Raw genomic sequence first — 25,170 nt, 5'->3', positions numbered from 1 at the left:
ATGATGTACATTACCATGTAAACTTCCACCGAAAATTGGTTTGAACGAGATCTAGTAAGTAGTTTTTTTTTTATACGTCATAAATCGCCTAAATACGGAACCCTTCATGGGCGAGTCCGACTCGCACTTGGCCGCTTTTTTGCTTGTTTTGCTCTATTTTTTGTTGATGGTGCGGAACCCTCCGTGCGCGAGTCCGACTCGCACTTGGCCGGTTTTTAAGATAATGGTATTACAAAAAAATGGCATAAATTAAATAAATGTGGCAGGTTTATTTGGTGATCACTGTGCTGATAGTTATTTCAGCAAATATCTCATAGACATCTTAAGATACTCTCAGAGGTTGTAGTATGTATGTATATAAATATAAACACTTTATTGTACATAAGACAGATTACAAACACAACAAAAACAAATATATACAATGTACGAAGGCGAACTTATCCCTATAAGGGATCTCTTCCAGTCAACCTTGTAGTTGGGTCAGATGCAGAAAGCGGTACTCATGGACACGGGGCACGCTTAGTCCGGATATTCCTCTCTATGTATTGGTTTTTTTATTTTTTATTTAATAAAAAATGTAAAATACCTAAAGCCCCGTCTCCATATCGCGCGGCAAGCTATCGAACATTGGCTCGTGCGGCTGCCGTGCGAGCCAATGTTCGATAGTTTGCCGCGCGATATGGAGACGGGGCTTTAGAGAAATAAATAAAATTTTACCTGATCCGATATTATGATTACGAAGTTCTAATGGTGGTATATTTTGGGATGCAATGAGACTGCTATCTCCATCATATATTGTGTGAACACCATTCATAACGGGTCCAGTAAGAGCTTTTACTTTCTCCAATACTGGATCTTTGTCAACGTTAGGCGGTGTCACTCCTCCTGGTACAGAATTAATGCGTTATTCATAAATGTCTGCTAAGTTAATCAGCTGATGATCATCGTTTGTCCCTCTCTATGGCATAACGACAGATAGGGACAAACAACGATCATCAACTGATTAAGTTAGCAGCCGATTATGAATAATCCCTTTTATTAACGACTGTATAATAATAGGCACTGGTAAGGAGAAAACAAAATGTATTCTGACAAATAAAAATAGACAAAAAAGTATCAAAACCATAAACATAATAAAAAAGGTAAATTTATACAAAAAGGTTGTGCTATCTTGCACATTCTCCCCTTTTTTTAAGTAGAGACAAGGACTTTCGCGAGCTTCTTTAGGGGTCGACGTAAGATTCCAGCGGCGGTAGCAACATCCGCCACTCTAACGATCCCGTCTCTGCCGGGGTATACGGCGGTCACGCGACCCTTGGGCCACGAGCCTCTAGGAAGGTTGCAATCACAAATGATCACAACATCACCCACTGCAACATTAGGCGGTGACCCTCCTCCTACACGTGGTGACAAGCAGGGCAGGTATTCCTTGACCCAGCGCTGCCAGAAATGGTCAGCTAGCCTGACTGCTCTGCGCCACTGGTTTCGACTAAGAAGATCGGCCTCGGTGAGGGTAGCGGGAAATGGGCGCCCAGATGGAGATGTAAGTATAAAATGGGCCGGTGTTAGAGCCTCATCAGCGTCGGCATCGAGTGACACATGGGTTAGTGGTCTTGTGTTCACTAGGGCTTCAGCCTCCGCCAACAGTGTTCTTAAAACTTCGTCTGAAGGAGCCTGTTCTCTAAGGGTCACTTTTAAAGCTTCTTTAACGCTGCGAACTAACCGCTCCCACGCTCCACCCATAAAAGGTGCTGCGGGAGGAATGAAACGCCAATTGATAGATTCGTTGGCGGCAAAATCTTCAACAGAGTCGCCGTAAAGAGCTCGTAACTCCCTGTTTGCCCCAACAAAGGCTGTTCCGTGGTCTGACCAGATCTCTTGTGGTGTTCCTCGACGAGAAATAAAACGGCGTAGACACATTATGGCCGCATCCGTCGATAAACTGTGTACCACTTCAAGATGTACGGCGCGGATGACGAGGCACGTAAATAGGGCAACGTAGCGCTTCTCCCTTCTTCGACCGACCGAAACAAGTATGGGTCCAAAGTAGTCCAGGCCGACGAAAGAGAACGGCCTCTGATGATGAGCCAAGCGAGACTCCGGTAGATCTCCCATCGGTGGTTGAAACGTTCTGGCACGGTGAAGTTTGCAAAACTGGCAGGCATGGGCCACTACACGGACAGCATTTCTAAGGCCTAAAATCCAAAATCTTTGGTGTAGCTCGTTCAAGACCTTTTCTTTGTTAGCATGGCCAGCTTTTTGATGATATCTGGCTATTAGGAGGCGTACTGCTGGATGTTTTCCGTCTAAAATCAGCGGTCGTCTAACTTCGTCATGGACGCCTGTTGCTGCAACTATACGACTGCACATTCGAAGTTGATCTTTGTCATCTATGAAGGGGGACAGTTTGAAAAGGCGGCTGCTTCGTGGCAACGGGTCTCGGTTCTTTATCCGCAAAATATCCTCTTTGAAGGAATCCAGTTGGCTTTGCCGCAAAATATGGCACTCGGCTAGACGTAAATCAGTCGCGGTTATTCTTGGTGGGATATGAGGGGGGTTAGAGGTACCAGGAGAGGATGTGCAAGTTGGGTGGAAGGTACATAAGAGTCCTTCAAGACGAGGAAGGTCGAAGTTTACGCCTCGTCTGCTCATACTACGCATTCGCAATAATGATATGAATTGATGCGCCTTTGCCGTTGCTCGCACCATTCTCAGCCATGAGCTGAATCGACTTGGATCCGCAGAGATTGGTGCGGGCAGATCAGTCTCGGTGATAAGATGAATGATGTTTTTATACTCTTCGCGGCCCAATCCGCTGACATCAATTTGCGGTTCAGCGGGCCAGTCCGAGGAAAGGAGAAAGGTAGGCCCAGAGATCCAGCGAGATTCTGGAGAGAGCACAAAACGTTTGGCACGTGTAGCATCATCGGCTACATTTAGGTCGCTCGGTATCCAATGCCACTCGCTGATGTTGGTAAGCTCCAGTATCTCGCCAACTCTATGAGATACAAAGGGTTTAAGGGTGCGCGCATCACTACGAAGCCAACCCAGTGCAGTCATTGAGTCGCACCAGAAAACGCGTCTCATTGGCTTCAGTCGATGAGCTTCGCATATCGATGTGGCAAGGCGCGCGGCCATTAGAGCACCCTGAAGTTCTAAACGAGGAATAGAGACAGGTCTAATTGGAGACACGCGGACTTTACTGCAGATAAGGGAGAGCCTTACATCACCATTCACATATAGAAAGCGCCAATAGGCCACAGCAGCAAAGGCGGACTCACTAGCATCCGAAAACACATGTAATTCGCACTCTACTACCTCGAGACCGCTCAAGTTATAGCGGCGTGGTATCTGTAAACTGGAAGTGGAGATCAAGTCTTGAAACCATAACTTCCACGCGGCGCTGTCACATTGAGAGAGCTCTTGGTCCCAGTTCAAACCCTTGCGCCAAGCGTCTTGAAACATAATACGACCACGAACGACGATTGGTGCAAGGATTCCAAGCGGATCATAAATTCTCATTACGTGCACTAGAACCTCTCGCTTTGTTAGCTTCTCCGGCAACACGGTATCATTCCTAATGCCAGTATTAAAACCAATCAGGTCGTTAGCGGGTTGCCAGATAAGACCTAGCGTGCGAGAGGTTCTAGTCCAAAATTAAGTCAACCAATTTTATTAACGACTGTATAATAATAGGCACTGGTAAGGAGAAAACAAAATGTATTCTGACAAATAAAAATAGACAAAAAAGTATCAAAACCATAAACATAATAAAAAAGGTAAATTTATACAAAAAGGTTGTGCTATCTTGCACAATCCCATTAGACATTAATAATATCAACCATAAGAAAATAATATTGTAATAGATGCCGGCCAACTTCTTGAACATGTGACCTTTAAGTTCGTTAAAATTATTTGTGCGACAAAGATGGAAATACAGTACATCAGTGTAAGTCATAACTCATAAACAAATGTCGGAGACCCCCACGACCAGGGAGTTATAGGCCCATGAAATCCAAGACCGCATACAAAGCCATGGTGGATAACTCTATTGACAGCTATTAAAGTACAAATTTCAATATATATTTTTTATTACATGCAGTAACGGGTTAAGCAACATGTGGTGAATGAGAAGTGATCTCACTAGTATTTGCCACTTGCCACGAAACTGTTTTCACAAATTACCTGTATCCATAATAGTTGTTTTCAAAATCGTGTTGCTTGTGTCTGCTTCCTTATTTAACGCTGCAAACATTTCTTTGCATGTTTCCTCTAATGCACCCGTATTTATAGCATCTTCTCCCCAGTCACAGTTCTGGGAAGATGTGCCACACTTTTCTATGTTGAGCACCAAACTAGGATCCACTGTAAAGGCAAATACCAATTATATATAGGTGAACAATATAAAACGTCGTGTAATCGTGATGCGATCCATTTTGAGTTATTTTGTAAGTATATTGTACTAATAATACTTAGCAAATACGTTTAAATATACTGGGTCAACCAAATCTTGTCAGTAAATAGGAACAAAAAAAACTATACCCATCTTTTTCTTTTGGGTGCTAGTACTTGTGTTAGACAAAGATGGTATGATTCTCTCTGTCTATGTTTGAAATCAAACAGACCTTTAACACACTATAGCTGGCATAATTCGATTTTTTTTAATAATTCGATTTTTTTTATACCACATCGGTAGCAAACAAGCATACGGGCCGCCTGATGGTAAGCAGTCACCGTAGCCTATGGACGCTTGCAACTCCAGAGGTGTTACATGCGCGTTGCCGACCTTTTTACCCTCACCCACTCTCGTTGAGCTCTGGCAACCTTATTCACTAGCAGGAACACAACACAAGAGTAGGGTCTAGTGTTATTTGGCTGCGGTTTTCTGTAAGGTGGAGGTACTTCCCCAGTTGGGCTCTGCTCTAGATCTGGAATAACATCCGCTGTGCTGTGCCCTACCACACAAAGCGAGATGACACTCACAGTGCCCATACCTCTCTTTTGGACGTAGTTTAAGGACATACCCGGGTCCAAAGGACATACTCGGGTCCAATACCGGGACATACCGGGATTTTATTAAAGAATGAATTGATTGAAAGAGAAATTAAAGTTCATACCTGGAATATCCATCTTGTCATCAGACGCATTCTTTTTGGCTCTTTTCTTTAGATTTTTGTATGTTTGCTGCAAGCTTTCTGCAGTACGAGAGTAACCTGTGGTGGATGAATTGTATTCCTCCGCCACCTCAAGCCAAGCCTTCTGTTTTTGCAGGAGGTTCGCTCCGTCCGTTTTTTTATTTTCAATTATATGTATGTACTTCCTGACTATGTCACACAAAAGTAAATTATCACTTTGAGTGAAATTTGGAGCACGTAAACGAGGTTTCTTTTCCATTTTTTCGTCGCACAAACAAACTCACTACAAACAAAACACAGCACAGAAGCCACAGACCAGTGTTGCCAGATGGGTTTTACGTTCCGTTACGCGCACCTCTTAAAAATAGTACGCAAATTCAAGTTTGAGTACGCAGTATAAAATTTACTGTAAAATAGTTATTTGTGCAACTGGTGCATATGAGAGGCCTTAAAATTCGAAAGTGGTTTTATGAAACGAGAATTATAGCTGTTCAAGCAAATCTTGTCAGTAAAAAAAGGCGCGAAATTCAAATTCACTATGAGACGATATCCCTTCGCGCCTACATTTTTCAAATTTGCCGCCTTTTTCTACTGACAAGATCTGCTTAACCAGCTATATGTACAGTTGCATACAATTCCTTATATACACACATATTAAAAGTACTTACTCTAGAGCCCCCTCCAGACCATGTGCGTGAATCGCGGCGCGAAGTTCGAAAATCGATTCCACACTCGCGTTCGCGCTTCGCGCCGCGATTCGCGCGCGAGTGTGGAGGGGCTTAAAATAAGTTCAGTAAACTAGCTTTGGTAAATATCGTCTGGACACGGCTTTATCATTTCGTCAGCTGACAACAGTGACAACCAAAACTCACTAGTTATTGTTAAGGCCCCATGGGCCATCGCCGGCCACTCCAAGGGACGCATTTATGCGTTAGAGGGAGCAAGTGATATTGCTATCTCATTCTACCGCATGGCTGAAAAAGGCGGCAAATTTGAAAAATGTAGGCGCGAAGGGATATTATTATCATCCCATACAAAATTTGAATTTCGCGCCTTGTTTTACTGACAAGATTTGCTTGAAGAAATACAGTAAAACTTCGTTTTCTGTAGGGTGAAAAGAGGTATGAAACCAAGTTACAGGTACAATTGGTACAAATGTAAAATGGAGTATTACGCGGAAAATTGTATTATCGTTTTAAACTGTATGTATTATGTCTATAATTCACCTGTTAACATATGGTTAACATCCAATCCAATTAAAGAAAAGAATGTATAGTAATACTAACTCACAATTTGATCCTTTTTTGATCGATATAACAACTATTATAAACAACAAACATGAAAATATTGAATATTAAACCGCCAAAGAAAACTTAGAAAACGACAAACCAAAGCGCCAACACAACAGCAGAGCATAGCGCAAACCAAATTAACCAAAACAAAACATACAGCCAAAACGCGTTTCGAAAAACGATATCACTAACGAATCGATAAAAAATGTATGGGACAGAATGACATGACCCGTTGATGAGTTAAACTAAATCAAACTGTAATGCACAGGTAACATGTTCGATTTTGCCTTGACTATGATGTTGATGGTGCTAATGTCATTAGTTTGACCATTGGCAGTGTCTCTTGCTTGTCGTGCGTGCGACAGACACAGATAATCTATAGAAGTATGTTTGAGAAGTAAAAAATTTTTGGGTGCGTTCCTAAATAATATTAATCGGAAAACCTAACAAATATTTATTCTGTTCAAGTGGAGTAACAGGCTGTCAGGTGATAAAATATAAAAATAGTACGCAAATCGCCGGATGAGTACGCGAGTACGCAGACCATAAAATAGTACGCAAGGCGTACTATGGCGTACCCATCTGGCAACGCTGCCACAGACAGAAAAACGGCGAGCGAACCGAGCGAATCAAGCGAATGACAGCAGAAAATACGCTTAAACCAAATGTCACGTCATGTTGCTTTAGAGGAAGAAAGTCTTATACCCCACATTGCAGTGTAAGAGAGATAGGCATACATTCCATTCATCGTTCGTGCTTTCTTATTTGGCTGGTTTATAGAACGGAATGGAATGTAATAATGTTGCCTGTTTACAATTTAAAACTAGGGCCTACCGCAATTTTTTTTTTTTTTTTTTTTGGATTTTATGGCCTGGTTACGAGACCTTTAAGCCAAGTCTTCATTTTATTACACTGCACTATATATTAAAGTTTTAACACTGTGTTTTTAATGTATTTGTAAATTGGTTGGTACGTTTGAATGTCTTTTAGTAGATTATTAAGCGGCGGCGGGCGGGAGGAAAAATCACTATCATTTTTACACACTTCACTTAATTCACTGGCAAGCACTAATCTGTCAATAAGGAACTTTTGACATTTAAATAAAAGGTGGTTAACGGTTCCTTCTTCAGCTTCACAGAAAGTACAGATATTGTTTTGTATTATTCCTAGTCTGGCAAGGTGTGAGGGTGCAGTATTGTGTCCATAGCGCAACCGGTTTATAGTAGTGATAAAATCTCGACTGGCTTTTTGCAGGTTATTATACCATGGTTTGGTAGGCAGACTTTCCTGAATGCTTCCGTACCATCTTCCTTTTCCTTGGTCTTGATCTTTGCTCCACATTTGTTCCCATAAATTGTTTACAGATATATTTATACATGACAAGTAATCAGACATAGGAATGTACATAGCCTCGCTAACATCAAGGGCGTTTATACCCCTGAAGGCAACACTATCCGCTGTTTCATTGCCTGTGATTCCTTTGTGAGAAGGAACCCACATAAATGAAACATCTACTCCTTTAAGATGATACTTAAATAACAATTCTTTAATAGCATATAAAATGAAATTAGTTTTAAAATGAATTTTCAAATGTTCTAAACCTTGAAGCAAACTTAAAGAATCACTTATTATTAGAAAATATTTACAATTATTTACATTACCAATTCGCAGAAGGGCCTGATAGACTGCATATGCCTCTGCAGTAAATATGGTACATACTTTCTGCAGAAGAAAGCTCTGAGTAAATTTACATTGAGGATCATAAATTGCACTACGCACATAATCCAGACCTTTGCTACCATCAGTATAAATAGTGTAGTAATTATTATCAGAGAGGAATTGTAACATATCTACATTACTATTAACAGAATCAAGTATTTTAATTGGTTGCATAATGCTTTTGTAATAGGAGGAATAACATGGCCAAGGATGCTGCTTTCTAATTTTAGTACAATTATTTTCAATTTCCAGAAAAATGTGAAACAACATTGGAGAGTTGCCAAGAAGGAGACCCTCTCCAGTTGCCAAAGGACCAGACACATTAACTCGGTGAGGTAAAATCTTGTTAATAATGTTTGTGTTATTAGAATATAATAACTTGAGGCAATATCTTTCAGCAAGAATTAGGCGTCTTAAGATAAGTGGCATGATATGTGTCTCAACTTCCATGGCCCTTATAGGAGTTGAGCACATTGCTCCAGATATAATTCTCAGAGCCCTGTTCTGCAGAATATCCAATTTTTTTGCATGTGGACTATTTATATATGCCATAGCACTATAATCAAAATGGCTCCTAACTATAGCTTTATATAAAACAGATAGAATCTTGGGATCAGCACCCCAAGAGACACCAGCTAGACATCTTAATATATTTATACCTTTCAAACTGTTCTTAGAAATATATTTTACATGTTCTTCAAAAGTCAGCTTTTGATCAATGATGACACCCAAGAATTTTTTGGATCTTACTCTATCAATAGACTCCCCACTGTACATAATATTGCAAGTTGGATCATCATCACCAAAAATCATTAAGCTGCTTTTTGTGGCATTTATCTTTAAATTTAGTCTATTGCTATAATACATACCTAATTGATCTAAGGCTCTATTTAGGTTATTTATGGCAATCTGCAAATTATGGTTACTACTGTACAAAACAATGTCATCAGCGAATTGGAGAATATTTACATTACTAGTATCTACATATTTACAAATTTCACAAGTGTACAAGTTGTACAGTAATGGTGAAAGTGTGGCACCTTGCATAGTGCCTTTAGAAGTTGTTCGAGGCCCATGTAAAATATTATTGTATTTAACAAATAAGGTTCTATTGGTTAAAAAATTATATATCCACTGGCATAGTCGGCCAGGTATACCAACATCAGACATAATATTGACTAGGATAGCTGGGTCAACATTATCAAACGCTCCTTGAACATCAAGGAAAACACAAACAGTGTGTGACTTTAAATTATTTGACATTTTCAGGTCGGAGACGAGTGAAATGAAACTATCAGCGCAACTTCGCCCTCGACGAAAGCCGTACTGCAAATATGGAATGATACCATTAGCCTCCACAAACCAATCTAAACGGACTTTGATCATGTTTTCAAATAATTTACCAAGGCAAGACGACAAGGAAATTGGACGATAGGAACTAGCCTGTTCTGGAGATTTATCTGGTTTAAGTATTGGAATAACACACTGTGATTTCCACGATTCAGGAATAATTAAATTAAGCCATAATAGATTAAGAACGTCAAGAAACAACTTCTGGGCAGATACATGAAGCTCTTTGATTACAATATAAGGAAAATTATCTAAACCTGGACTCGTGTTACGTCGGGAGCGTAGACTTGTAATGAATTCGTTCCAAGTGAATGGTTCCATTAAAAACTTTGAATTGCTATTGTTATTATTGCTGTTAAAGTAGCTAGGTAGAGTACTAGAATCTTTTAAATTACTGTCATCTGATAACTTATCTAAAAATGGAGAAATGAATTCGTCCTTGTATGATCTAATATTGGTCTTGACACCTTTAAACATTTTAACCATATTCCAAATCTTGCTTATAGGGGTAGTTCTGTTAAAAGAATGACATAAGTTATTCCAACCAATTTTCTTTTGTTCTGAAATAGTTCTTTTTTTCAGTGCATCTAACTTTTTATAATTTATGTAATTTTCTATGGTTGGATCACTTCTGTACAATTTCAAAGCATTATAGGATGCTATAACATTCTGCTCACAGATCTCATTCCACCAAGGTGTAGGAGGTCTGCTAGCAAAATGAGCAGATTTCGTAAACTTTGGGATACTTTTATGCATAAGGGCATCAAGACGATTGCAAAATTTAGTATAAGTGGCAAGTGGATCATTAACATTTACTGAAAAATCTTCAAACATGCACTTAGAAAGTTCATTATACTTACGCCAATCAGTTCTTTTGTACACAAATTTTTCAACAGGAGCATTAAATTGATACTTTATAGCAATCAAAGATATAACGGTTATGGTGGGGTAGTGGTAACTACCCATACAATCATCATGTACAGACCATTCACACAAAGGTGCCAAGGAATCACTAGTAAGGCTGACGTCAATGGCTGAAGGGTTAGTTCTAGGGCGGTTCACTGTAGTAAAACTACCATCATTTAGGATACACAATTCACACTCATCAATAACGTCGTATAGATCTTTACCCCGACCTTTTGTTGATAAGCAACCAAATGCAATATGGTGAGCGTTAAAATCTCCTCCAATAAAGATAGGTTTAGGGAGGTCTCTGATAATATTGCGCAGCCTCTTTAACCTAATGTGCCCATTAGATGGAGGACAGTAGACGCATAAAACAGTTAAATTACCGCGTTCGGTAGATATAGAAACAGCTATAGTTTGAATGTCCTCATAAAAGGTTGTATTTAAAGTATTATATTTCAAGTATGGTTTAATTAATATTGCTACACCATTGTGAGGATTTTTAGACAATCTGTAATGAAGATTATAACCAGGAATTCTAAAATTGTGATGTTCTTTAAACCATGTTTCATTGAGTAAACATACATCAATGTTTTTTTCTTGCAGAAATTTAATTAATAAAGGCTTTTTACTATTGGCACTTTGAATATTAAACTGCGCAATACTTAACTGAGATTCTCCGGAGGGACTTAAATCCATTATGAGGACAAATTTTTAATTAACCTATCTTTTATGGATGCCGTGGTGATCGGCACAGGATCAGGATTGTTGCCCAGCTCTATCAGTGTCTGTACCAGGGCCATTAGTACATCTTTATCACCGATGATCTGGGCTTTGAGATCCATAGGCTGGACCTGATTTACAACCTGTGGAGCAGGTTGATTATTTACATATTTATTCACAGTATTTACATTTTTATTTACAAGTTTACTATTTACAAATTGTGCAGGTTTTTGCAATGGCTTGTTTTGTTGTTTTGGCGATGGCAAGGAGGGATATTCAGTTTCAGGTATTTTAGTTTGTGCTAGGCTAGCATAAGTAATTTTGTTTTTCTTTTCTAATATTTTTTTAATCTTAATTGGACATTCTTTTGATATAGCCAGATGAGGACCACTGCAATTAATGCAGGAGATCTCATTTGGATTACTACATTCTTTGTAAAAGTGTTCACCTGAACATATAGAACATCTTTGCTTGCCATTGCATACTCGAGCAGAGTGGTTAAACTTGAAACATTTGAAACATTGTTGAAGTGGCGGAATATAATCGAATACTCTATAGGAAAATAGATCATATTGCACATTGTCCGGTAATACATTGGATAAGAACGTTATACTGACTGTTTGCAGTGGAACACGATCTTGTCCTACTTTCTTCGTGAAGCGTCGTACAGCTATAATTTCGTAAATAGAGCTCAATTTACCGTATAGATCCTTGTTTGAAATGTTAGCTGGAACAAACCTTATAATGCCAGTCTTCTCAATTTGCGTTGCACTTATGTATGCCTTCATTTTATTTAGTTCTAAAAACGCAGAGTTGTTTAGAAAGTTATTGGCCGTGTTGTACTGTTTAAAAGATACTGCGATTTTATTAGCATTTACTCTCTGTATTCCCGTCACACCTTTAATGCCATTAGTAAATATATGGTTTAAATAAATAGGGCTTTTATTCCCTAGTCTCTCCTTGGGGTCAATGTGTTCCACAAACACTTTAAAATTAGTTGTGGTCGAGTTTTCAGGAAATTGTCTTTTATAGTTCGGTTTAAAATACGGTAAGTATGCATCAGACCGCTCACCGCCGCCGCCATCGTCCTGGAGTCCATCGCCGCCGCCTTTGGAGCGCTTGTGGGAGGTGGGCGGGTTATCCCCGCCCCCCTCGTTACCAGTCATTGCTAAAAACTACTGGCAGTAACTATGTACAAAATTATCACTAATATATACAAATTTGACTAATTTACACAATTATTTAAGAATTTTAAAAGTTGGAGCGAAAATTTTTCAAGTTCGTTGTATGAGTTCCCGCCGAAAAAAAAAAAAAAAAACGGCCTACCGCAACCCACATTCGAAGTGTTGCCACTCTGTGGCACTTGTAAATTCGTACGTAAGTGTGACAGGGAGGCAACACATCAAACGTGGTTCGCGGTAGACCCTCAGGTTAGCAGGTAACATAAAGGAGGTGAATAAACGGATAATATCGAGTTATCAACTCAACTCAATCAATCATAATTACCTTTACGAGTTTATTATTTCAGGGGTCTACCGCGAAACGCGAAAATCGAAATTTTATTATCTGAGGGTTTACCGCGAATACCGAAGAACGCAAATTGCGGGAATCTTTCTCCTTTACTCCAATGAAGGCCAGAGAAATATTATGGAAATATTCCATTTTGCATTGGAGATATTAGTGTTGCTACATCAATTAATCTGAGAGGGCTAATCGATCTGTCAAAAACAAATGTGAAATGTCAAATTTGTTAACCTCCCTAAAGAAAACAAAACAAAAGATTATAGTATAAAGAGATGGATAATATTGTTAAGGAATTAGGCATAAGCAATAAGAACATATTCACTACTGCCACAGCAAATTTGTTCAGCGTTGTCGTGCACAGCAGTTGGCTTAAGAAATGGCTGAAGAACTTGGAAGTAGATAACACAGTAAATAATGTAGATTTCGCATTACAAGCTGGTGAAAGTGTTCCTTATCCATGGCGGACGATATTCATTAGGGTACGTAACTATTCATAAGTAAAATTAACGCAGTAAACTACAGAATGAGTAATGATTAACGCCTCTTTCTTTTGTAGGTATTAAATAAAAAGGTGTCCAAGGTACTGCCCCTACCTCGTTACAAACTACACGAAACCAACCCCGAAACTCCCCTAACCTTCTCGCAGCTACTCCAATATGTCTCACAGAACAACCACAGAAATTTATGGAAGGAGTCATATAAGAAATATTGTCAGAATAATGAGAATTTAAAAGATAGTGCTATAGTGAACTTACTGGAGCATGACCAGCTGCTGTCGGAGGTGCTGCAGCGGCTGTACGGCTGTAACATAATTAGGATAAAGAGTGACGGCTCCGGCAGGATCACAGAGTACAAAGAAATCATTCCTAACAAACACGTCTCCAAATCTTATGAAACCCATGTCAATTTGCTAGCAGCTATGTTCATATTAGAGACAGACAATAACTACTATATAATATACAGAGGCCACTATGAAAACCACTTGCTAGACTGTTTGAATTTTAGCCCAAATCTTATAGATATGAATTATGGGCGGGGAATGTTCTTAGTGTATCAGCTCCTGAATGTTTTTAAAGCTATGAGCGACCGAGGGCTGAGTCTGGGTACGCTGTCATTGCAAGATATTTATTTGACAGAAAATATGTGGCTACAGATACTGCCGGCTGTTACGAATAACATTCACACTCTGGACGCTTCATTGATCTATGAGCAGAACAGGAAGCAAGTTACACCGGCTACAAGCCAGGGGAAGTGGGGGGAAGAGTGGGGGAGGAACGAGGTGGTGCAGTTTGAGAAGCTGTGCATGCTGTGGGTGCGGGGCCAGATATCCAACCTGGATTACTTGCTGCACTTGAACACCCTGGCTGGGAGATCGGCCAATGACCCGCAGGCACACTTCATGGTGCCCTGGGTTACGGATTTCTCATCTAGATGTGGTAATTAATTACAACCATTAATTAGAAGAGCAGGGAAGGAGATAAACACTGTGAAAATGATGGTGGTGAAGTCTCTTGTATGATTTTTAGGGTTCCAAACCTCAAAAGGAAAAAACGGAACCCTTATAGGATCACTCGTGCGTGTGTCAGTCCGACCATTCCCTCCCCCCCCCCTTTATCTCCGAAACTTCTGGGTCTAAAATTTTGAAAAAAATACACAAAATAGTTCTTTACCGATAGATAACAGGAAAACCTATTAGAAATGTACAGTCAAGCGCAAGTCGAACTTAATGTACGGAACCCTTAGAACGCAAGTCCTACTCGCACTTGGCCGGTTTGTTTTGTGTTTTCCTTACTTTCAAATTAAATAAATGGTTTATTTTTATAATTTTTAACAAGAAGAAACGTCTGCGATCGATGCTATTAAGCTTAGAATAAATTTAAAAGTGGAAAAATTACTGTCTTGGTTGAGACTTAAATACTCTGACTTAGGTACTTGTTGGGTACTTTCAAATTTATTATAAGCTTAATAAATGGTGGTCATCGGCCAGCTGGTAGTTTTTTAGGTCTATAGTTGCCTCTCACTAAGAAATGTTTTCATATTTATTTTCATCATCAATAAAATAACTACCTATATCCTACTTAGCCTAGTTTGTACAAAATAAATGGTCCTCTGCCCTTGAGTGCTAATTCTTAAAAGCTTTATTGCACGATTATAATACTAAAACAATACTTTCATGTTTATAGGCAAAAATTGGCGCGACCTAAGCAAGTCAAAGTACCGGCTAAACAAAGGCGACAGACAGTTAGATCTGACATATGACGTCACCTGCGCCGAGCAGACACCCCACCACGTTACAGATGCCCTTTCAGACATCACTTGCTATGTCTACCTGGCCAGAAGGTAAGGAAAATGTCCTCAGGTAAAACAGACCCCACGTTAACTGGTGTTGGTGCTCAGTGGAACACCGTGCATAGTAACTAAAAAAAAACAAAAATGAACCATCTGATTATGGCTGGAACAGCCGATTGCAGATTTAAGTTGAAAAAAAAAAGGTAAAATAGACCAATTGAAAACTTAAATCTTCAAGACATTTTGAGCAGAACTACTGGTAGGTCTGTTAGATCAAGGCTATAACCGCGAAAACCGAAATTCGCGAATTGCGGGCATGTGTCGCTGACGTCGCTGTCACTCTAATTACACTTTCATTGGAGTAAAAGAGAAAGATCCCCGCAATTTGCGAATTTCGGTTTTCGCGGTAGCCCCCCAGTTATCAGAATTAGAAAGAATATGGTGCAGGTAGCACCTGCGCCCAGCATAGCTTTCTGAGCCGGGATATGGAAGCGACGTCGCTCGGGCCCTGAACAAAATCTCTGCCTCTGGATTTGAGTCTACTGGGGTCTCTTGAAATAATTACATTTATTTTCGTAACTTATATCAAAATGTGTCTATTAAGGTCCAGCAATTTGTTTTATTTAAATTCCTAATTTTAGAAGCAATGTCACTATTACGTCGCTGCATATTGGTGGCGATGAAATTCACGCTCTCCCTATTTCAGCTGGTTGTGCTATAAACGGTCTCCCCTTATCTTATCTTATCTTATTGTTTTCTGGGGTCCTTGCGGATACACTTCGACCCATAGGGATCTTTTGTGCAATTACCCCCTAGAGAAGATCCGTCAGCTACTCAAGAGCTTTTCTCACCATATCCATGTGTCGGATGATGCTCATGGGTAGCGTTTTAAAGTCCTTTGGTTCCAGATATCCTGCTCCAAAGTCCTTCATTCTTTGTCTGGCTAGGGCGTGACATTCACACATTAAGTGTTTCACTGTCTCTTCCTCTCCCCCGGTCCCCCCTTACATTCTATATTTACGTGAATACGTACTTTATTATTACGTGACACGAAAAACGACCGCTCTCGTTATTTTGTACAGCCATAGAGAAAAAAATACATAGATTGCTCACTCCATACATCAGTTTTAGTACCAAAAAGACTATTAGCATCTAGCATCGAGTAGCGGAACTATCAGTACTGCTACTTGACAATAGATGTAGCACCGACCGGAAAGTCTTATGCTGTTGAGATAAGACTTTCCGGTCGGTGCTACATCTATTGTCAAGTAGCAGTACTGATAGTTCCGCTACTCGATGCTAGATGTAGACACTGAAATTAATAGTCTAACTGATGTATGGAGTGAGCACTCTTGTCTTACTATATTTCTCTATGGTACAGCAGAGTAATAACTGCCCTACATTTATTTGTTCACAGAACTCCAAAGGAGATACTCTGCAAGCACGTTCGCAACAAATGGGTTCCAGCAGAGTATCCAGCATCCATCCAGCGCATGCAGGAGTGGACGCCGGATGAGTGCATACCGGAGTACTACACCGACCCCGCAGTGTTTCGGAGCATACATGAGGATTTGCCGGTACTAAGACGGTTGTTTCCTATAGATAAACTTCTTTCACTATGGTTATGAAATAAATTCCAAATTTGTTTAAATATAGTGGCTCTGTGAGAATGTACGGGAATGTACCTACCTACAAGAAAGCATTTTTACCCAAGCGGAAAGAGAAACCTTCGCTTCACTCAATGAAAGAGTTGGCTGGACTTACTTTTTTTCACCGACGTCGTTTCCTTAACTTACTAAACTATGGAAACTAGTTCACTGTGAACGTTTTAGTAATAAAACTTCCATGACTTCCATGAGACTTTGACGTATTAAATATGAGGAGTGTCTTTTCAAAAGGGTTTATTTATTCTGGGAATCTATTTCTAAATTGGACCTTAAGTTTTCTTGAGCAAGGTTCTCTCTAGAACTACCGCTAAGAAAAAAATAAACCCTTTTGAAAAGACACTCCTCATATATTAAGACGGGTCTATGGGGGGTAATATATGTATTTAACAGTGAACGTTCATTGCAGGACCTTGGCATACCCTCGTGGGCCACCTGTGCTGAGGACTTCATCACCAAGCACAGAGAAGCCCTGGAGAGCGCACACGTCTCCGAGAACCTGCATCACTGGATCGACATCACCTTTGGATACAAGTTAGTTATCATTTTGGCCACAGAATAAGGAATATTCATGCTGAATGGACACGCTCTACCCCGCCCCGAAAATTACCTCACCAGGGGCCCGTTTCTCAAAAGCTTATAACTTGTAATACAAGTGGAAGTCCCTTTCTAACAAAAGCTGTCAAAAAGTGACAGTGAAAAACGGGCCCCAGCTCCAAGATTAATACAATACAAATTATCTTTATTGCACAGCCTCAATAAATAAAACATTTACAGAGATACACACATAATACATAAAGACTGAGTTAATATCAGGCGGTATTATCGCTAAAGAGCGATCTCTTCCAGACAACCTTATAATAATTATATTATTTTATTAATCCAAGTGGTCGCCATTTTCTATTTTCAACTTACTGGCCCGATTGCATTTATAGCTGGTCAAGCAGATCTTGTCAGTAGAAAAGGGCAGCAAATTTGAAAAATGTAGGCGCGAAGCGATATCGTCCCATAGAAAATTTGAATCTCGCGCCTTTTTTTACTGACAAGATTTGTATATGGCCGCTGCTCTTTCTATTTTTAATAAAGTAAATGTGACGTCACTGTAAATGTTTAGTTATGTTATCATGCCCTTAATCCCTCGTCTTATCTTTAACGCCTAGTCGTACCAAGTTAACTCTGCATGTCATTTGCTACGATAAAGCGTGGAAATGTCATCATTAGTGTCAAATTTCCAAGAAAGTATCACTTTTAAAATGACATGAATTTGTTCTATTTAATTCGCTGCATAGTTAGCTTAGATGGACTCTAATATTTGATTTTTTTGTGTAGGATGTCCGGACCAGCGTCAGTGAAGGCGAAAAATGTATGGTTATCGCTAGTGGACGGTCATACAACGTTGCGACGGGGCGCCGGGGTGCAGGTGCTGTCCGCGCCGCACCCGCCGCGCGCGCCCCGCCCCGCCCGACCCTCCCCTCCCGCCTTACATTGGACCAGTCGTAAGTATCAGGGATGTTGCGGATGCCGATTTTTTGACATCCGCGGATGCGGATTTTTAAAGGCTCACATCCGCGGATGCGGATGCGGATGCGGATGTCAAGATAATTTTTATTTCAAAAAACCGGCCAAGTGCGAGTCGGACTCGCGTTCCAAGGGTTCCGTACATTAAGTCCCACTCACGCTTGACTGCTCATTTCTAATAGGTTTTTTGGTTAATGACTAAATTACCTAGCAGTCTAGCACTTACGCCGATGCTAAGACGTTCCTGTACCGATCTGTTCCACATCCGCATTAAATCCGCATCGATTTTATGCGGATGCGGATGTTGAAAATAATGCGGAAGTTCCGCGGTTGCGGATGCGGATGCGGATATTCGCAACATCCCTGGTAAGTATTAGCAAACATTCATTGATTGGGGGTCATTCGTAAATTACGTCACACGAATTACTAGATTTTCATTTCATTTCATTTCATTTATTTACTGCAATCCATGGTACATATAGGTGTTATAATCATTTAAATTGTAACAGCATGGACCCTGAATAGGGTATAGCATGATAATCTTAAAAACTAAATACTTAAAATTACCTTAAAACATAACATAACATAATTTTGATTTCTACACTGAATAATCCAAATATACTTCCGATGACATTACAATACATTATCAATTAAAATAATAATAATAGTGTCAATTCATTTATAATAATAATTCATTTAATTCTCAGTCGTATCACTATTGTCAGATGCCATAAATTCTTGATAAGAATAAAATGATTTAGCAATTAACCATGATTTGAGTTTATTTCGAAATATATTATAAGTTTCAACGTCTTTAATAGAATCAGGGATTTTGTTATATATTTTTATCGACTGGTAATGGGGCCCGTTTTTATACATAGTTAATTTAGGTTCAGGAAGAACTAGTTGTTTATTTCGTCGCGCGCTTTTAACATACTGGAAGTTGGATATGTGTTTTCTTACAAATAGTCCAACCTCCAGTATGTAAATACATGGTAAATACATTTTTTGGCCCTTCCCATCTCCTTGTCTCACCTGGCGGTCTAGCATGAGTTGCGTTCTCGCACGCGACTCCATACATCTTGCGATTCTTGCGCGACTTCTAATATGGTGTCGCGCGCGAGAACGCAACTCATGCTAGACCGCCTGGTCACATTTTGCAACCTCTTCCTGACAGATGTGACGTCACATATTTGGTAATTTTATTTTCAACGAAATAGGCAATCTGAATTAGGTATTGTAATTTTAATGATTGGGCATGGTCCTGGACCTATGTAGATCTTAAAACATCAACAACATTTTCACAACTTTAGTTGTATTTAGCGCCGCCCGGTAGCATTACAAAATTGAAAAGTTATTTCCAGAATGTCCTTTCCAGGAAAATCCACAAAGCCCGACAGCTCAGACGAAGGGTCTGATGATGAAGAAGAGTCCCAGCACTTGCCCCAGCACGTGTCGCGCCTGAGCGTGCCCGCGCGCGTCCGGAGACACAAGAGCACGAGCCGGGCGCGCTCACACAGCAAGGGGGAGGAACATTCCAGTAGCATAGACAGGTACCTCATCCTCATTATGACATCCAAAGAATCCAGATTCATGCTTGGACAGTCCAAGTCCAAACACACACACAATAACAACAAAAGCAGCATATAACATTCCAGTTGCAATACAGTTATCTTCAAAACAACATGAAGGAATCTTTAGAAATAACGTTTTATTGTTCGCACCTTTACCCCAGATGAGAGGGCCGTAATGCAGGATTTGGTAAAAATAGCTATAATACAGCTAACATCTTGAAATCATAATTATACAAACACAGGGTCATAATTTCTCGACTCGCTTTTTTTGCGGGAAGAAAACAGTGTGTGTCAGCTTTGCCCCAGATAAGTATGTCATAAGAGATTATACATTGCAAATAACTATAATAAGGCAGGCTATCTCCACTACCCGACAAACAGACTCAATTTAAATTTCCTGCGCACGGCTATTTTAATTTTAACCACACTTATTTCTATTCTAGGTCCGCACATTCCAAGCACTACAGGGTCCAAAGATCAGAGCTAGGCAAAGGCGTCATCTACCTCCCCAAAGAATTCAACCCGGTCGCGTCCATTCAGGCGTTAGAGGCTCTCGACAACTTCAGAACCAACTCCTTCTTCTCAAAAGCTGAAGAAAAAGAGCGTCATAAAAATGTCAACACTTTAAACTTGGTTGACAGAAGTGAAACGGTCACATCTAAAGATGACGACACAGCGTTTACGAACCAGATGTTCTTGTATGACCAGGGTTATATAAAGAAGTTTAACGATGGACACTTGGATGTCTTGAAAGAAAGAAAGAATAGGAGTTTTAACACTCGCTACACCACAGATGCGGCGGTTTACAAGCAGTTTGTGACGGAAAGTAGAAAACAGGACATGCTGGTCTTAGGCTGTCTCATAGTAGAGATATTCATGCATGTCTACATGAGACCTTTAAGGACGAATAGCGGGAATTTTATAGAACGCTATAACAGCTGCCGAACGGTTTTAAAGCATAATTTTGGCGCGTTGCCAAAGTGCGTTAGCTATGTGGCCTCTTTGCTTTTAAACGTCACACCGCCAAGCGTGAGCTTCAAGAACGAAATGAGCGCGAAAAAAGACGAACCTTTAAAGAAGATAATAGTGACAGACAAAGGTTTACCCCCACCGACGGCATCTCAACTGCTGCAACCACTCTTATCGCAACATTTAATCCCCTTCCCACCATCCTTCAACACCCTCTATAAGCTCCTGAGCACTCTTCACGAGTACGAACTGGCGGCCAACGACTTAAACATCCTGTACATGTACGACTGTGACGGCATACAGTGCGAGAAATATCAAAATGTCGACAAAACTAAGATGTATTTCAGCCAGAGGATAGCTGAAGGGAAAGTCCAGGCGTGCGCGACGCATTTAGACGTCCTGCTCAACCAAGTGACTTGTAACAATCAGTTTGATGTGTTGGACATCTTTTTGACACACTACATAGAGTTGCTTCAGAACAAGGATACCTCAGTGCTCGCGGCGTGGTATCTATTTGACACGATGAGCAAAGCTCTAGGCCCGGCAGAGACGAGGAAAAAACTCCTCAAACATATACTAAATCTTTACGAAGACGATGAGTTCGTCGTTGACAAGCCAGACCAACACAAACTGACCGACTCCGACCCAGTTTCCTCATCAGGACTTGCCAGTAAGCAGAAGTTTGTCAAGCTGTACCATCACATATTCCTCCTCCAACTCATGGTGAGACTAGGTCTGCAATGTTTCCTGGACAACTTCACTCAGCATCTAGTAGAAGCTGTAGGTGGTTACAAAGATGTCACGACTGAAGTCGGCTCCCCGGGACATCTGTGCCATCACCGATCCATGGCTAATAAAAAACCTAGGTATTCCGACGATAACCTCAAAAGCGCGCTTTCGAACACGGACATATTCTCCCCGGACACTTCATACGGCTCTGAACACGTTATGACCCCCAGCGTTGATAAGATGGAGACGAATGATTCGAAAGAAAAAGACGCTGATAACAGAAGCGAGAACGATTTGTTCCACTTTGAAACTGATAAGGAAAGATTACCAAGTCGCAGCAGTAGAAGCAAATCTCCCGCGGATTCCATGGATTCATACACTTTAAACGTCAACCATGACGGTAACATGCACACACCATCGCCCTCAGCAGAAGTATTCGCAAAGGACTTCAGCCCGTCCACTAGTCGACCTCAAAAAGAACTTAATGTCCTTATAACTAAAGACGAAACTCCAACGCAAGAAACGCCAACCAGAGGGCCGATGTCGCCGACGATAGACATCCCTAAGAAGATGTTCACCAGCTACTTACACTTCGCCGATGATAAGGGAAACGATGCTCACGGCAGAAGGATAAAGAGTTTAGATTTGAATAGACAAGACGCGTCACCAAAAAGCATAGGCGAGGATTCTCAGGAAGATGAACAGAATGTGTGCAAGATTTCGGATATGAGTTCGGAGAGTTTGATTTGGTTGGCTCATAGGTTAGGTCCAGTGCTGACTTGTAGGTACATAACTCGGAACTTGTTGAAGATGTTGACGCTCTGCTATATCGGGAAGGACAACTTGGCGCCTTGGGAGGGTGATGGTCAGGATGAGTTCGATGAGATCTCGATAGCAAACAGCAAGGTGGTAGGGGACAGGAATGCTGCGAAGGTGATCAAGTGCCTCACTACCATTGTTGGTGAGTATGAACCAGACTATTTTGACCACATTGAAAATTATACAAGGTGTCCCAAGAAGTAGTGATATACTGAAGCTGGGAGGTAGAGGACCTAGAGGGCTATCTGAATCACCCCCATGTATGTTCCGCGATTTTTCGTATTTTCGGAGTTATGATTTTTTTTAATTTTTCACCTATCGCCGAGTACGATGAGATTTTTATTTATAGCTTCAGTATATCACTACTTCTTGGGACACCTTGTATAGTTTTGGATTAAAAAAAAAAATTAATAAAAATATTGGGGCGAATAGCTCTTAACTGAGGTAACGAGACACTAAAATTTTCGGCATCTCCACTAGTTTCACTATATAGTATAAAACAAAGTCGCTTCCGCTGTCTGTCTGTCCCTATGTATGCTTGGATCTTTAAAACTACGCAACGGATTTTGATGCGGTTTTTTTTAAATGGATAGAGAGATTCAAGGGGAAGGTTTATGTATAATTTGTTAACCCGTGCGAAGCCGGGGCGAGTCGCTAGTAAGATATAAATTAAAATTAAACTACTGGCTCTGTGAGTTGTAGACCTTGAGCGGTTCATCTGCCATTTTGAAAAAAATATCCAAAAATTTAATCGACAAAATTAAAATCTATTTATTTATCTGGTCACAAAATTTCACGATAATCAATTGAAAAATGGTACGTGTTGGGGGGAAGAGTTGGACATACGAACGCCATTTTTCTCTAAGTTGAAACGGAGACTTTTGCTTCGCTCGATCGATTAGGCCAGGGGTCACCAATTAGTTTCTTCAGGAGTCCGGTTCTTAAAATGAAATGACCATCGCGGCCAGTTTCTCCTTGAGTTTATAAAAAAAAAATAGGCACAAAATAAAATAGGTTGGTGGTTCGGATGCGGATCGCGGTCCGCCATTTGGTGACCCCTGAATTAGGCAATTAACGTCCGCCGTAGTCATATTGTATTAGTTCTGTAGACTACCGTTTCTAAACAGTCATTTTTTGCATTTCTAACAAAAAAAAATCTTTCAGCAATGTACGGCGAGCAACTAATAATTTTCCAATACCTGCCTCACATGGGGGAGCTAATAGCGTCATGTCGAAGAAGACTGTCCGCGCCGCTAGAGGGCGGTGCTGTGGCCTGCCTACAACTTGTCAAGTATCTGGTGCCTTACATGTGCGATGCTAAAGTTATGGAACAATTACAGGCAAGTGAATTTAGTAACAGGTCTATTGTTGTGTGTATTTTCATAGTTTCATGTCGAAGATGACTGTCCGCGCCGCTAGAGGGGGCTGTAGCCTGTATACAACTCGTCAAGTAGGTTGGTGCCTTACATGTGCGACGCTAAAGTTATGGAACAGGTAAAGCTTTGGATTCCTCCGAAAACGGTGCCGTCATATGACGGCCGTCATATAGCGGCCGCGAAAGACGGCCGTCTTTACGGTGGCGACATGTGGAAAGTACCACGGCGTCATAACACACCGTCAGCCACCAAGGTCAAAGCGGCAAATTTGAAAAATGTAGGCGCGATGGGATAACGTCCCATAGAAAATATGAATTTCGCGCCTTTTCCTACTGACAAGATTTGCTTGATCATCTATAATTTACTTGGAGGATGAAATATCATCAGAAGAGGAAAATAATCGTAGTACGGAATCATTTATTCAAATCTCGTGTCATTTATTCAAAATGGCGTCACCGCTATCTAATAAAACGTTCACGAAACTATCGACACCGTCATGACGGCCGTGATCTTACGTTACGTTGACAATCATCTAATTTTCCAAGAATAAAAAATGCCATACAAATGTCGAAAAAACTTCAAAAATTGACCCAGGGCCAGTTGCACCGACCACATTTGACAGACTGATCAACGTCAGCCGGCGGCCGGCAGCCCCGGCGCTTTACTATGAAACTTTCATACATATAAATTTAGCGAACTCTTTAACGATACGAACAGTTTGGTGCAACCGACCCTTAATGTATAGCGTTATTTCAGGACACGTTCCTGAAGATGATCGTGCAGCCGGCGCTGCGGCTGGCGTCGACGTCGCGCACGGCGTGGCCGCACGGCGCGCGCGCTCGGCGGGCGCTCGCGCGCAAGCTGCTGGACGCGCTGCGCGCGCTGGCGCTGCGCGTCGGGCCCGAGATGACGCGCCGCCATCTCTGCGTGCCCGCGCTGCAGAGGTAACACACACTCCACACCGCTCGTGCTGATACTCGCGCGCAAGCTGCTGGACGCGCTGCGCGCGCTGGCGCTGCGCGTCGGGCCCGAGATGACGCGCCGCCATCTCTGCGTGCCCGCGCTGCAGAGGTAACACACACTCCACACCGCTCGTGCTGATACTCGCGCGCAAGCTGCTGGACGCGCTGCGCGCGCTGGCGCTGCGCGTCGGGCCCGAGATGACGAGGCGCCATCTGTGCGTGCCCGCGCTGCAGAGGTAACACACACTCCACACCGCTCGTGCTGATACTCGCGCGCAAGCTGCTGGACGCGCTGCGCGCGCTGGCGCTGCGCGTCGGGCCCGAGATGACGCGCCGCCATCTCTACGTGCCTGCGCTGCAGAGGTAACACACACTTCACGCCGCTCGTGCTGATACTCGCGCGCAAGCTGCTGGACGCGCTGCGCGCGCTCGCGCTGCGCGTCGGGCCCGAGATGACGCGCCGCCATCTCTGCGTGCCCGCGCTGCAGAGGTAACACACACTCCACACCGCTCGTGCTGCTACTCGCGCGCAAGCTGCTGGACGCGCTGCGCGCGCTGGCGCTGCGCGTCGGGCCCGAGATGACGCGCCGCCATCTCTGCGTGCCCGCGCTGCAGAGGTAA

At 41.5% G+C, this 25,170-nt stretch overlaps 2 protein-coding genes across 2 annotated transcripts in view; one reads left to right on the top strand and one right to left on the bottom strand.

Annotated features, from left to right (window-relative positions):
- Positions 1-279: 279 nt before the first annotated feature.
- LOC134650797 (uncharacterized) lies at positions 280-5,394 on the bottom strand. The gene is made up of 4 exons (XM_063505730.1): positions 5,118-5,394; positions 4,186-4,365; positions 718-885; positions 280-287 (listed from the first exon to the last, which is right to left on the bottom strand). Exons 1-4 carry the CDS (start codon positions 5,392-5,394, stop codon positions 280-282), a joined length of 633 nt encoding a protein of 210 aa, XP_063361800.1.
- A 7,446-nt stretch (positions 5,395-12,840) lies between these two features.
- Positions 12,841-25,170, top strand: part of LOC134650931 (WD repeat-containing protein 81) — a 29,683-nt gene continuing 17,353 nt past the window's right edge. Inside the window, exons 1-10 of the mRNA XM_063505886.1 lie at positions 12,841-13,128; positions 13,206-14,085; positions 14,833-14,989; positions 16,356-16,515; positions 17,012-17,136; positions 17,932-18,098; positions 19,499-19,673; positions 20,138-22,353; positions 23,376-23,551; positions 24,344-24,531. Of these exons, the coding sequence (XP_063361956.1) occupies positions 12,922-13,128; positions 13,206-14,085; positions 14,833-14,989; positions 16,356-16,515; positions 17,012-17,136; positions 17,932-18,098; positions 19,499-19,673; positions 20,138-22,353; positions 23,376-23,551; positions 24,344-24,531 (4,451 nt within the window). The 5' untranslated portion in view covers positions 12,841-12,921. The remainder of the gene's footprint in view (positions 13,129-13,205; positions 14,086-14,832; positions 14,990-16,355; positions 16,516-17,011; positions 17,137-17,931; positions 18,099-19,498; positions 19,674-20,137; positions 22,354-23,375; positions 23,552-24,343; positions 24,532-25,170) is intronic.

Source organism: Cydia amplana, chromosome 9, assembly GCF_948474715.1.
Source record: "Cydia amplana chromosome 9, ilCydAmpl1.1, whole genome shotgun sequence".
Taxonomy (NCBI): domain Eukaryota; kingdom Metazoa; phylum Arthropoda; class Insecta; order Lepidoptera; family Tortricidae; genus Cydia; species Cydia amplana.
This window is presented reverse-complemented; position numbering and strand designations above follow the sequence as displayed.

What these genes read in the sequence shown, in the direction of transcription:
- LOC134650797 (XM_063505730.1), bottom strand. Translation starts at nt 5,394, where the DNA reads ATGGAAAAGAAACCTCGTTTACGTGCTCCAAATTTCACTCAAAGTGAT. An exon ending in TGACAAGATGGATATTCCAG is followed by an intron (nt 4,366 to 5,117) that starts GTATGAACTTTA and finishes TTGCCTTTACAG; the next exon opens with TGGATCCTAGTTTGGTGCTC. An exon ending in AACAACTATTATGGATACAG is followed by an intron (nt 886 to 4,185) that starts GTAATTTGTGAA and finishes ATTCTGTACCAG; the next exon opens with GAGGAGTGACACCGCCTAAC.